This window comes from Sceloporus occidentalis, unplaced genomic scaffold (genome assembly GCF_023333645.1).
Source record: "Sceloporus occidentalis isolate IW3139 unplaced genomic scaffold, rSceOcc1.0.p SCAF_83, whole genome shotgun sequence".
NCBI classification, from domain to species: Eukaryota; Metazoa; Chordata; class Lepidosauria; order Squamata; family Phrynosomatidae; genus Sceloporus; species Sceloporus occidentalis.
The window spans coordinates 421,398-436,411 of NW_028317063.1; the positions used below are offsets into that span (position 1 = coordinate 421,398).

The following is a 15,014-nucleotide window of genomic DNA, read 5'->3' on the forward strand; positions in this document are numbered from 1 at the left end:
ATACTACTTGTTATTCCCCGTAGACCCATTGTACAGCGCTACGGAATATGTTGGCGCTATATAAAATAAGTAACTGGCAATGGCCAGACTATATTGTGATAAAATTCTCTAAACAGATTCATTAGAATGCTTCTTTTCGGTGGAAAAAAAATGTATAATGCTTTATTCAATAATCCCTGCTCTGAAATTAATTTATATTCGGATTAAAATAAAACCCTTTTCTTTTTTTTTTCTTCTTTTTCCTGCAGAACTATGGAGCTGAACAGCAGGCTACTGGAGGAACTCAATGAGCAGTCTGACAAAGCTTTCTGAATGTGGATATGATGGATTTAAGCACTCCTTGCGTCGCTTGAGATCATTGGGTTGGTATAATAAGCACATTTTTTGGAGGCCATGGCGTCTTTCACTCCATGGAAGTTGTCCTCACAGAAGCTCGGCTTCTTCTTGGTGACTTTTGGCTTCATTTGGGGCATGATGCTGCTACACTTCACCATCCAGCAGCGGACTCAGCACGAGAGCAGCTCCGTGCTCCGCGAACAGATCCTGGATCTCAGCAAGAGATACATCAAAGCCCTGGCAGAGGAAAACAGAAATGTCGTAGATGGACCATATGTCGGAACAATGACGGCATACGGTAAGGACCACGAGGAATAAAATAATCATTGATGGAGTCCCTCCGTTCCTTTTTTATGTTAATGTTCTGATTCTTTTAACCGTCCTGAACCTGCAGATTAATTGTTAAATCAATTCCCTTTCAAGACTGAATATGCGGAGTTGGGTTTTGTTTGTTTTTTGTTATTGATTCTGAAAAGCTGCGATTATACACAGCGCCTCCAAAAAGATTCCAACTACAATTCACAAATTTAACCCCCTTAAGGATAATGGGTTGTCCCTAAAACCGTTAAAAACAATGCATTGTGAGCCCGTACATGGGTTTTGCCATGAAGGGGTTAAAGCATAAAGAAAAAACATGTCTAACACCAAATATTAACTGTGCCCCTGTACCTGCATCGCAGCCATCAGTCTTTACATTAAGCTGTCACATGCTTAAATGATTTCATTCCAGTGTTCAAGAGGTTAAATACACACTCGCTGAAGTTATGGACGCCACCACTGAAAAGGTCATCTATACACACACACACACACACACACTCCATCAATGAATAGGTCAAGTGCCCACACGAGGAAGTTTTGCAGCACTAAAAAAAGTCATCTACACAGGCGTGCACATTTTCTCACCAGCATTAAAGAGGTTAATTACACAGGAGGGCAAATTGGATAGGCAACTGCTGGGCTCATTTCTCTGCTGCCTTCTTATTTTGGTATGTCTGCTAAATTGTATCCCATCTGCTGACAAAGGGGAGGCTGCCTTTAAATATAACAGCGCTTCCTGCAAGCACTGTTACATTGTGTCTGCCGGCCAGGAGCCGCCGATGCCAGCTGCTGCTCCTCGCTGCAAAGACCGGCTCTCTATAGAACTGCTCACGGTCTGTAACCGGCAAATACCGGAGACTTAGTAACCATAAGTCAAACCGTTAACCCTTAACATCACGGAATTCCAAATGAGCTTCACGGTGTAGATTTCGCTTCGTGATAGATGGTCCTCCTTTTTGTGAGGTTTCCGGTTCTTATCTCCCCAGCCCTATTATATATTATTACAGTATTTCCTTACCCTCTGTTATCTGCAACAGAACTCGTTTGGGATAAAACTGAGGATATCCATAATGATTGAGTCATTTCTATTGAAAATTGATCTGAAAACTGAAATACATGACAATACATTTAAAAAAAAAATCCAGTTTCTGTTTAGATGTTATATGTGTGTGTGTGTGTGTATATATATATATATATATATATATATATATATAGTGTGTATTATTATTACAACCGGTTTGGGGCAGGTGTGAGGAAATACTCAAAAACAGGCTGTATATCAGTGATGTCTTTCTTATCTTTGTCCCCAAAATGACATTTAATTTCTTGGCTTAGAACCCATGTTCTGAAACAAGGAAACAAATTCCTTGGTTTTTCGTCCTCCGGTTATTATCGTTGATGCCGTTTCTTTCAATGACAGTTTTTTGTTAACTGAGAAATTAGAATATTAAGGTTAACCCTAATAGTGCATGATCTGGGTACACATTTAAAGGAATACACCCTTAAATATGATTGGTGCAAATTTAAACTGCTTGCACTTAAAATAAAAGTAATATAAAAATAGTCTAAAAAGGTCTAAACCAGGGTCATGTTACATATTATGTGGTGTAACAAGTTATAAATGGGCACATTTAGTCAAAATCCTAAATTATACCCTTGCTGCATTGCAATAAACCAACTAAAGTTTTATGTATTTGTTTTGCACTCAGATTCTTGGTAGAAAAACTGAAAGTTACGTTAAAAAATATCATAACCACCATAACTAATGGTTTGAACTGGTGAAAAGTGTTTTTGTGTATGACTGGGGAAAGCTCTCCTGTGTTCAAGGTGCGAATCGCAAAGCTGGCATATCTTGTTTCCTTACGGGTTTGAAACCTCGATGTAGTTAAATAAATCACTTTATATAGTGACTGTTTTTCAGCATCTCATCTTTTTCATACCTGCCTCTGGTGTTTTGAGGAATCGTCATATTCCCCCAGCTCCTGTGTTTTTTTTTTTGTTTTTTTTTTAAACCACCTGAGGTCATGCAGGGCGACAACCTCTGCTCCCAACTCATGTGTTATCATCGGGGAGGGGGGGCACACCTGTCGCCCACCCTCGGTGCAGGACACAGAAGTCTGACACATTTGTGCAAAGGTTTGCATGGTTTCTGGGGGGTGGAAATTACACCACGGGCTGTCGGGGGGGGGGGGGGGGCGGGCGGGTTGGCTAAGGTAAAGCCACCTTCTGCCATGCGCTACAGAACATGCCCAGCATCTGTCCAATGTGTTTCGGTTTTCTACAAATAAAGTAAAATAAACATTACGGGTTATTTTTGTGAGGAACGTCGAGGTCGCACCTGCTCAGCTTCTCTCTTCTTGATGGGGTAATAAGCAGACCTTAGTCAAGGTGGCCCTTCGTTCACCATTTTTAGTGGTGACCCTGGCCTCGTGGCAGGCGTTAGTCTGCACTATGACACAAAGAGTGGCAAAGAGATATTATGTAACACCCGTGTTGCAATAAGAGATCCCGGTTTGCTCAATGAAGTCATCTGTAACCTGCTAATTAGTGTCGGAGCTTCTGGGCAGGAGCAGCTGGAAGGACGTTCTGAAGTACCGGAAGTACTAAGTTGAAGACAACAGGATTTGGTGAGCAAATGGATATGAAGGACGAGGGAGAGAGCAGAGTCAAGGAATTCTCGGTAATGGAGATGTCAGGAATTGTGGATAGAGGTGGCCGGAGAATAACCATGAGCTCGGTCTCATGATCGCAACCAGTGGAGCCAGTATGGGCACCAGACCAGTGAATGCTGGCTAAAACGCCATCTCCCTTTCCGCCTCTGCCTCTTGGCACCCATCCACAAGGACATTCACGGGGATTAAGCGATATCCTGCGAGCAGGCCTGGCTCGGCTCATGCGCGACCTTGCTAAGCCGGCCAAAGTCTGACTTGGCTCATACTGCGCCATGGATGGCTCATTGGCAACTAGCATACCTACGTACCATCATGCGTATATATGCATGTCTCTCTATATATATATATATATATATATATATATATAATAACCCGTAATGTTTATTTTACTTTATTTGAGGATATAATGTGTATATATATATATATATATATATATATATATATATATATATATATATATATATATATATATACATTATATCCTCAAAACTTGCCTTGGATTTTTCAGCTCCCAGCATTGCTACTTACATAACAAGGCGTAGATGTTTTAGGAATAAACACGCTCCACGCACAAATCCTAGTAACATTTTCTTACGAAACCCAATGTAGATCCCTCAATAGGACCGTCGAGGTTGATGAGAAGCCCAGAGATTTGGCAGGGAAAAGATCCTCCTCATCTTTTTCTCCAGCGTAGTAGTTTGAGATGTAATGAAAGATAGTCGTCTTTCGCCAATTCAAGATTCTATTGCTGTAGAGAGGAAAAATGTGTAACTTTTTTGCATTCCGATGTCAACAAGCGATTACTTCCAGCTGTATTGTTACAAAATGCAGGCTAAGATTTGGCCGCACCTTTGGCTGACTCTTGGACTCCTGTGGCCAATACTTCCGCGGCTCACGTGGTGAGAAGTCAGCTGGCACGGGTCACGGAACCTTGAAGTCCATTATCTCCTGGCTTAGAACCCATGTTTTAGGTTCACCTAATGTTATCTTTCCAACGTCTCGTTATCGCTTGAGCTTGGAACGTATTTCCAGCATTCTGATTGGCTGATTATTTTGTATACTACCGTATATTCTATAGTAATACTTTCTATACATCGTCTTACAGAGTAGGACTGAAGCCATCTGGCTTAGGGAGCTCCTAAAGCCAAGTGGCTCACCACCACCACCCTGACACCCACTCTCGTGGCGTTAAGTGACCCCCTGCCTCCGTGAGCAGGGTAACTGCCCCTGCCTATTTATTAAACCCACGTGCCCTTGTTTGCTGAGGCATACAAATTAGTCTCACAGTTTAAACTCCTGAGCCTACTCTATCATTAAACTGGTTTCCTTTTAATTGCCGTGGCGTCCCTTCTGCGTTTGCGTTGGGGGGGATTCTGCATATACGTTTGTTCCTCGAATGGAATTTCCAAATGTTTAAAAATCTAATCGAACTATTGTTAGTTTGGCTTGAAAATGATCCTTTTAAAGGTACTTGAAGGAAGTAGCTTCTTGTCCTTGGGATACAACGACCTATTTTACGGCTTGAACTCTTGCCGTAACGAGCCTCCCGCGTTTGTAGCGCCGGTCAATCGGATTCTCAATATAAGTTTACTTAGTGTAGGAAGGACGCGCGAGGAATCATTACTCGCAGGAAGCAGGGTTAATTATTTCTGTAAAGGTTAAAGATCACATTTGTGGTGTTACTGGCTTTTTGTGAAGGTGCTCTGCTGAATTAAAGGTGCGGTTCCACTTAGCCTGCTGTGTTTTATCTCTACACCTTCTACAATGTACACGAGGGACCTTAACACGCTTACAGGCCGTGTGTTCTCTTTAAAACCCGAATGAGTCGGGTAGGATGTCCTCTGCACGCATTGTGTTCTGAAAGGCAATACGGGAAACAGAACGCCGATGAAACGGTCTCGCAAGCCGCGGATACGGCAGCCATAATACCCGCTGCCCCATAAATAATTCTTCTCTTTCTCCTATGTTGTTAAAAAGAAGAGAAAAAAAAAAAAAAAAGCAGCTGCCGCCGTCAGCCACACACGTTCCACCTGGCACCTTGTGCTTTTACCTTTTGACAGATTAAAGGGGTTAACCGTAATCAGTCTTTGATACTATGTACCTTTTAGACCTCGTAGAAACCATTTTTGTTGGGTTCTGTCCTATGACAAGCTGTAATTTGGGCTCCAAGGCACTTTTTTTTGCCCCATCAAGGCGACTTGATAGGGCAGTCGAGACTCTGTATCCCTGCCAAGAAACGTGCTTTATTTATTTATTATTATTCTGCTACTTTTCTAATTACTGCTTCTATTTATAATAATTATTCAAGTGCGATGATTGGCAACAAGGTGATTTATTAAAAACGCTTCTTTAAAGGGCAATCCCGTTGTACAGCTCTGCGGAATATGATGGCGCTATGTAAAACGATAATCTATTTCCGTACTGGTCTCGCTCCGTGATTATTATTAGGGATTTCCCCCCCCCCCCGATCTTTTTTATTTGCGATGGTTCCAAATTAGCAGTATGGGAGAATAACGGCGAAACGTCTTCGCCGCCTGCGCACGTGATCATAATACAAATAATCCAAGTCATCTTTTGTCTGCTTCGCCGAATATGAAGGCTGTAAATCTGCTTAGCTGTCGGTGACATCAAGGTTACCGAGCAGATCTACTAAAATCTTAAAATACGAACGGATTTTGTCTGGATTGCACCCAGCGTGTCGTCCGCAAGCCAGCGAAACGGGGGGCCGCGGGAGAGAGTTCTTCGCTACTGAATCTGTTGAGTGCCAAAATGGGCTTCCAGCGCCGGCACATAAGGGGTTAACGCAGGGTTTCTGGAGAGCTGCACCATTAGCATAACGAATAGAATCAGATCACGGGCTATATTTCTGAATGTGGAGCAGTCGTCAAGGAGACCGGTGGAACGCACCTGCTAAATTTCACTTAGGTGACCGTTGGCGTCCAGATCTGCCCACCCAGAATCAGCGTCCTACAGACCATCATTCGTTAGGGAGCGGAAGCGGACGTAAGGGTTTAACTGCTACAGTGCATTAGGAAATATCAGATACTTCCCATCAGTCCTGGTTTTCGCAAGACGGCCCTGGTTTTCAGACACCGTCCTGGGTGGTTGCCCCTCCGTCCTGCTTCTGGAGGGCAGTGGGGATCATGGGGCTGTTGGGCAGATCTAACCGGGCCAAGCAGTTGGAGCTCCCACGTGGCCACGTTGCGACACTCCTCTGCAGAGCAGCATCACAAGGTCGTCCCTCGTGGGCAGGTGACCACACCTCTGGTCTGGCCCCTCCCTGCCTTTTGCCACACCCACACACTTGAAACGGTTGGGGGAGGGGTGTATATATAGAGAGAGAGATATGTGTCGTGCGTTGGGCCGATGAGAAGGTCACGTAAGCGTCGGAGAGCACCGCTTGCGATGATTCCATGTAAAGGGTTATTTTTAGAGGGCGATGCTGCGAGAGCGTATAAGACGAGTGAACGCCTCCCTTGTGGTCTCGATAAGATGAATGTTATTCTCCGATAATAATACCGGGGTCTTTAATGATTTAATTACCGACGTGCACAGACTAGACATTTAAATATATACGTTTCATTTTTCCAGCTTAAATTCTCATCTTTATCCTCTTGAAAGCAGCAGGAGATCCTTTACACGGAACGCGGGATTTCAGCGGCTTTAAAAGCCCTTAAAACCTGCGTTATGTGCTTATCAGGCCCTCTCCGTGCGTTCAGCGCCTATAAAAATACAACGTTTACAAACATTCTCCTGTGATTTACAGCATCTGGTCTTAAATAAACGAAGACAATCAGTAAAAAGAAATGAAATATATATATATTATATATCAGAAAAGCATGAACGTGCATGCGCAGGCACCCAGAGCTCCTGGCAAACTTTCTACAAGAACGCGAGGCCTGCTTTGGAATGTAGTTTGTGTTAAGCTGTATAATACACAATATATAGATATCATTCAAAAGTTTGGGGTCACTTAGAAATGTCCTTGGTTTTGAAGGAAAAACATATTTTGTCCATTAAAATAACATGAAATGGATCAGAAGTCCAGCGCAGACGGGGTTAATGTTGTAAATGACTATTGTAGCTGGAAACGGCTGATTTTTAATGGAATCTCTTCATAGGCGTACAGAGACCCTTTATCACTCCCATCACTCCTGGGTTCCAATGGCCCTTTATCACTCCCATCACTCCTGGGTTCCAATGGCCCTTTATCACTCCCATCACTCCTGGGTTCCAATGGCCCTTTATCACTCCCATCACTCCTGGGTTCCAATGGCCCTTTATCACTCCCATCACTCCTGGGTTCCAATGGCCCTTTATCACTACCATCACTCCTGTGTTCCAGTGGCCCTTTATCACTCCCATCACTCCTGGGTTCCAATGGCCCTTTATCACTCCCATCACTCCTGGGTTCCAATGGCCCTTTATCACTCCCATCACTCCTGTGTTCCAGTGGCCCTTTATCACTCCCATCACTCCTGGGTTCCAATGGCCCTTTATCACTCCCATCACTCCTGGGTTCCAATGGCCCTTTATCACTCCCATCACTCCTGGGTTCCAATGGCCCTTTATCACTCCCATCACTCCTGGGTTCCAATGGCCCTTTATCACTCCGATCACTCCTGGGTTCCAATGGCCCTTTATCACTCCCATCACTCCTGGGTTCCAGTGGCCCTTTATCACTCCCATCACTCCTGGGTTCCAATGGCCCTTTATCACTCCCATCACTCCTGGGTTCCAATGGCCCTTTATCACTCCCATCACTCCTGGGTTCCAATGGCCCTTTATCACTCCCATCACTCCTGGGTTCCAATGGCCCTTTATCACTCCCATCACTCATGGGTTCCAATGGCCCTTTATCACTCCCATCACTCATGTGTTCCAATGGCCCTTTATCACTCCCATCACTCCTGGGTTCCAGTGGCCCTTTATCACTCCCATCACTCCTGGGTTCCAATGGCCCTTTATCACTCCCATCACTCCTGGGTTCCAATGGCCCTTTATCACTCCCATCACTCCTGGGTTCCAATGGCCCTTTATCACTCCCATCACTCCTGGGTTCCAATGGCCCTTTATCACTCCCATCACTCCTGGGTTCCAGTGGCCCTTTATCACTCCCATCACTCCTGGGTTCCAATGGCCCTTTATCACTCCCATCACTCCTGGGTTCCAATGGCCCTTTATCACTCCCATCACTCCTGGGTTCCAATGGCCCTTTATCACTCCCATCACTCCTGGGTTCCAATGGCCCTTTATCACTCCCATCACTCATGGGTTCCAATGGCCCTTTATCACTCCCATCACTCATGTGTTCCAATGGCCCTTTATCACTCCCATCACTCCTGGGTTCCAGTGGCCCTTTATCACTCCCATCACTCCTGGGTTCCAGTGGCCCTTTATCACTCCCATCACTCCTGGGTTCCAATGGCCCTTTATCACTCCCATCACTCCTGGGTTCCAATGGCCCTTTATCACTCCCATCACTCCTGGGTTCCAATGGCCCTTTATCACTCCCATCACTCCTGGGTTCCAATGGCCCTTTATCACTCCGATCACTCCTGGGTTCCAATGGCCCTTTATCACTCCCATCACTCCTGGGTTCCAGTGGCCCTTTATCACTCCCATCACTCCTGGGTTCCAATGGCCCTTTATCACTCCCATCACTCCTGGGTTCCAATGGCCCTTTATCACTCCCATCACTCCTGGGTTCCAATGGCCCTTTATCACTCCCATCACTCCTGGGTTCCAATGGCCCTTTATCACTCCCATCACTCATGGGTTCCAATGGCCCTTTATCACTCCCATCACTCATGTGTTCCAATGGCCCTTTATCACTCCCATCACTCCTGGGTTCCAGTGGCCCTTTATCACTCCCATCACTCCTGGGTTCCAATGGCACGTTGTGTTCGCTGATCCAAGTTTAAAAGTCTAATTGATCATAGAAACCCCTTTTTGTAATTATGTTACAGCCAGAAATTTACTTTTTTTTCCTGTCTCTTTAAATTCCTATATTTTAATGGAGTTCCCACTTGTCTAAGTTCTGCGGCAAATAACAAAATCTGGCGTGTGCTGAATGAAGAAGACGGCCGCCATATCCTTGTTTCTGTGCGGTTTTGTAACTTCTTGCTCTCCAATGAGTAACTTTTCTTTATTTTTTTATTCTCTCCCTTAGACCTGAAGAAGACCCTGGCAGTTCTCCTGGACAATATTTTGCTGCGTATTGGGAAACTGGAGTCAAAAGTGGATAATCTGGTAGTTAACGGCACTGGGTCCAACTCCACAAACGGTACAGTGCCCCCCACCCCTACCAGCTTCGTTCCTGGGGATAAAGTTAACGTAGCTGGTATGTATCATGTTGCTGTGTTGCCTGTTGTGTTCCACGATCAGAGACTTCTTTTTTGGCACGTGTTTTACTTAACTGAGAGGGTGGTAGATATGTGGAACAGCCTTCCAGCAGAAGTGGTAGAGACCAATACAGTGAGTGGTTTAAATAAGCACGGGATAGAGGTTTGGCTCCTGAATCTAAGACGAGACTGCAATTCCGGGACCGGGAATTCTGTAGCTTTTTAATGGATGAGAAGACTACTACTATAATAATAGAGTAATAATAACTATTATTATCATTATTAACAATGTAATATTATTTGATATAAAAAAATCTATGCATCAGTTTTTAAGGAATATCTGGAAGTATATTGTTTAAAATTAGCCTCCGCCTGACCTGCGTTTGACTCCTCATTTTTTTATTATTATTATTATTTATTAATTTTCTTTTACAGTCAAGGTAGTAAAGATGTGGAATACACCACAAGTGATTTTTGTCAGATGTTCCGGGCATAAGTCCGATTGCCTGGGAATGTCTCCCCCCCCCCCCCCCGTAGGAAGGTGGCTTAAAAAGCCCATAAAGCAGGGGCGTCCAACCTGCGGCCCTCCCAGCTGCTGCAGGACTACATCTCCCATCCTCCTCAGCCAGCCCCTTAGCTGAAAGAGCATTATGGGAGATGTAGTCCTGCAGCAGCTGGAGGGCCGCAGGTTGGACTCCCCTGCCATAAAGTGATACTGCAAACAGACGGACTCCTATGCGACTTCCAGATGTCCAAAGAACTTGGATATCGTCGAAGCGGCTTCTTTCTCGTCTTTCTCCTTTTTCTTTCTGTCCTGTTCTTTGGGTCGGTGACCGCGTGCAGAAGCCCCGTATCCCTACAAGAAGTTAGCACAAGAGACAATGTAAGGTAAGAACGTTGGAAGTCCTCCAAGGGTCAGCGTAGCGGAATTAATCTCGCTGGCAGAGCTTTCTATCTGCCCGGTTCATCTTACCAGCGTTGGCTTGCTTCTTGGCACCTGTTACGCTTGCCGATTGTGCGACTTGTCGACGGTTTGTTGAGAACAAACGGCCGGTTGCGAGGAACTTCCAAAAATCCAGAGAGATAAACTCCGCAGAATAAAGGTGTATTACGAGAGCTAATTTTCTCATAATTGGTCGTGTCCTTTCTGGGTTTTTTTCCCCTTTTTCGTGGCTCAAAGTGCTGTTGATGCAGGGCATGGCTAACGGGAAGTTGGCACGCTTGTAAAACGCCGCGCTTCTCTTTAGACCAGCAGGTGGAAGAGATCAGAAGTCTCGTTAGAACAATCGTAGAACCTGTTCTGCCGTTTCCTCGTTCTGGTCTTCTCCTCCATATGGAAACCAGAGGTTCTGGTTGATTGGGAAATTTATCACACCGTATTAACATAATGACCCTTTTAACTACACAATATGGGGGTCCGATCTACTACACAATTTTGTGCAACTTATCTACAATGCTGTGTCCCGGGCAGCCTCCTCAACAAAAATTGCATATTTAAATCTCAGTATGCATTTACTAAAGCTGGAAAAACGTTCGCTTGACTTTAGGAGAAGCTCCAGCTCCAGAGCTCCAGCAGAACATCTCCTACGTGGCCATGCCATTGATTGGCACCTTGAAGCAGCCAATCAGTGACCAGAAAACACTCCCATTGAAGTCAGTTTCCACCTCCGAGGCCTGATTTCACTAATATTATAATATATTTTAACATACCAGCCAGGGAAATCATCGGGGCTGAAGTCTACCCTGCTTTCTCTAAAGATTTAAATACTCTACCAGCATTAATAATTAAAAAATACGTCGTCTGGTGAGACGGAAGAGGGGAAGACGAGTTCTCGCGTGTCACAAGTGAATGCTGGACTTTTTCCAAACATTTTCTACCAAAGGCTGTTCTATCGCAAAAGTAAAAAAAAAATATATATACATTTTTCCTCTAACTTTTGAACGGTATAGTGCAATGATATTTATTAATTTTACTTATTAAAACCTATAATAAAGTCTATAATCTTAGTCTGATTATATAGAGGATTCATCGTGTTTATATTCAGAAAGTGTTACGAATAATTGGTCATGTATGCAGAATTCGCTAGAATTCTATATTTTTTCCAAAAAATTGTGGCTTTTTTTATTAAAAAGTAAGTAGAAGATATATATATATATATATATGCCACTGATTTTATATTTTTTTTAAGCTAGATTTTAAACTAATTTTGGAAATTAGGAAAGTAGAACCCGGTATTGCTCAATAGTCCAGCCTTTAGCGATGTCCTTCCAAGAGTCCCGGAAAGGTCCCTTCGAGATATTTTGAGAATAAATATTAACAGTAAAGGATTGTATATTTGTAATACACGATTGGATCTAGCGAACACATTCTCTTTGCGATGCACCAAAATGAATGTAAAAAAAAAAATGCATGTGTATGTATATGTGTGTATATATGTGTGTATGTGTGTATATATGTGTGTATGTGTGTATATATATATATGTATGTGTGTATGTGTGTATATATGTATGTATGTATATATATATATATATATATATGTGTGTGTGTGTGTGTGTATATATATATATATATACCGTATTTTTCGCTCTATAAGACGCACCTGCTGATAAGACGCACCTAGATTTTAGAGGAGAAAAAAAAGGAAAAAATATTTTGAGCTAAAAAATGGGCTAAAATATTTATTACAATAACTGAATAAGCTATGAACACAGTAAGACACACGCAGTAAGACACACACAGACACAGTAAGACACACACAGACACAGTGAGACACACACACACACACACACACACACACACAGTAAGACACACACACACACAGTAAGACACACACACACACAGTAAGACACACACACAGTAAGACACACACACAGTAAGACACACACACACAAACACAGTAAGACCTCCCTCCCTAACCCCCCTTCTCAGTATCTCCCCTCTAACTCCCTAACCCCCCCTTCTCAGGATCTCCCCTCTAACTCCCTAACCCCCCCTTCTCAGGATCTCCCCCCCCCCCCCCACCCCGGTCACTTACCTTAAACTCCTGTGTTGGAAGCGTGAGGCGTTTGTCTCGGGTGCCGGCGCTTCACTGCTGAGCGCCGGCGTCTGACGTCATATGCCGGCGCCCAGCGTAAAGCGCCGGCACCCGAGACAAACGCTTCCAACACAGGAGTTGAAGCGCTGAGGCAGGCGGCGGTGGCGGCGGCTGCCGCCAGCAAAGGATTCCTGTATATCTGTCAGGCAGAGGGGCCCGAGAGTTGCCGAGCGGTTGTCTTCAGCAACCGCTCGGCACCCCTTGGGCCCCCCTGACTGGCAGAAATCCAGGACTCCTCTGCTGGCGGCCGCCGCCGCCTGCCTCAGTTGCGACCCCGGATTTATCGGCGTATAACACGCAGGTAGGGTTTAAGCTCCGGATTTTAGTTAAAAAAGTGCGTGTTATACGCCGATAAATACGGTATATCGTTGCCCCCCCTCCCTCCCTCCCTCCCTCCCTGCCTGCCTCCCTGCCTGCCTGCCTGCCTGCCTGTATGCATCTTCGCTCCATAAGACGCGGCTGATTTTTCATCCTACTTTGGGAGGAAAAAAACTGCGTCTTATGGAGCGAAAAATACGGTATATATATATATAACAAACCGTATCGCAGTTCCTGAAATATCTTATTTATCGGTAACCGGCTTGACCTTCTGGGAAGATCTCAGCGAGCGTCTTTTCTTCGTTCTTCCTGATGTGGCTACTTTTAAAACCGATGCAGGAAACAGGTGGTTTCAGAGGACTTACGAGACCCTGCAAAGGAAATCGAATTTCACAGCAAAAAAAAAAAAAGTTAAAATCTTTTATTTATAATAATTTTAAGGGAAAAGGGCAAATGGGCCCATGCAGTTACAGAAGAGACACAAAACTCATTTAAAGGGGCCTCTCGGCATTAAAGTCCGTATGATAGCCGAAGTGTCCCTTTTAAAGCCCATTTTTTTGACTGTATATAACGGTATTGGCTTTAGGGTCCCGCGCAGTGAGATACTCGCCCCTTGGACGCTCTCATTGTTAAATATTTGCCGTTCGGACCGCGTTGAATTGGCGTAGGATGAGATTTTATTTTTATAGTGTCCGGGTGGCGGGTAGATCACAGGCTTTCTGCACTTGGGCTGCATAAAAGGACGTCTGTTTTGGTTTTTCATCGCCTTTCACCTTGGAAAAAGGTAACTGAATAGAACCTGTTCATTCCGGCAAGCATTGGACTTGGCGTTCAGCTTGTTTTGCAATCTTAAGTCTGATGTAGGTAGAGAAGGCTGTGATCAAGTTAAAGAGGAGTTCTTGATTATGACTTCAGATCTATCTATATATTTTTTTATTTATTTACTTATTTATTTATTTATTTTTACTAAGGAAAACCAATCTGTGAACTTTTTTGAAGTTAGCATTTGGCGGCACGCATCCAGTGACCGTAAAGTTGCCACAATGTTTCATATTGTGGTGGTTTTCGTATGCATTGTTTTAAAAAAAGAATATATATAACAGGAAATATTTTACATCCAGATTTTTTGGTTTTTTAATATATTTTATTAATAAATATAGACAATTTTGTGTGTGTATGTAGAAAACATACGGATCTCAGGATATCTGACACTTTCTGTAACCTCCTTAAGCCTTCTGAGCCCCACAATATCCCCCCCCAGATAAAAATCACCATCCAGTAAAAAAATGTATTTAACTTTAATGAGATTTTGCTTTGTAATTTTTTTTTTAAAAAACTTGCCTTAGGGAGAAGCTGCAGCTTCTATGGTCTGATTCTCACCATTGATTGGCTGCTTAAAGCAGCCAATCGGTGGCAGGAAAGCACTTCCATGCATGTGATCGCTGGAGCGTCCCTTTAAATCCAATGTACATTTTCCAAGGGTGAATTGGGCCGGCTGGTCGTTCCACATTGTTGATGTCTAGTACATGCGCGGGGCCCGTCCTCCTTGAAAGGGAACGAGTTGAGTTCTTTATGTGAAATTCTCATCTCTTGCGACTTTAAGAGCTGCCCAGGTCTTTTGTGTAAATGTTTCTTAACACCTGCAAGTGTAATTTTGTTGCCTATAAACGCTCTCCAGGACCTGAAGACAAAAGGAAACCGCGACGCTTTCTGTCTGTCGATCCCTTTCCAAATAAACGATTCATTCCGGAGAGCCGGGGTGCTGCGCATGGTGTGTTTGCATTCCTGTGGCTGTAGTTTTGGAAAAATCTCTCTCTCCTCGCGCGGAACGAGAAAAATGATCGGCCGTATATTGCGGTGTATTTAATAGATAGACGGGTAATCATTCTCATGATGACAGCGCCGAGATCAATGGATGTGATTGCTACGCG

The 15,014-nt window shown here is 44.0% G+C and overlaps 1 protein-coding gene across 2 annotated transcripts in view; it reads left to right on the plus strand.

The window, feature by feature from the left end:
• The first annotated feature begins 393 nt into the window (after positions 1 to 393).
• Positions 394 to 15,014, plus strand: part of LOC149285158 (alpha-1,6-mannosylglycoprotein 6-beta-N-acetylglucosaminyltransferase A-like) — a 36,326-nt gene continuing 21,705 nt past the window's right edge. For both annotated transcript variants that reach the window (XM_089495746.1, XM_089495747.1), the window contains exons 1-2: positions 394 to 634; positions 9,499 to 9,669. In XM_089495746.1, the coding sequence (XP_089351872.1) occupies positions 394 to 634; positions 9,499 to 9,669 (412 nt within the window). The remainder of the gene's footprint in view (positions 635 to 9,498; positions 9,670 to 15,014) is intronic.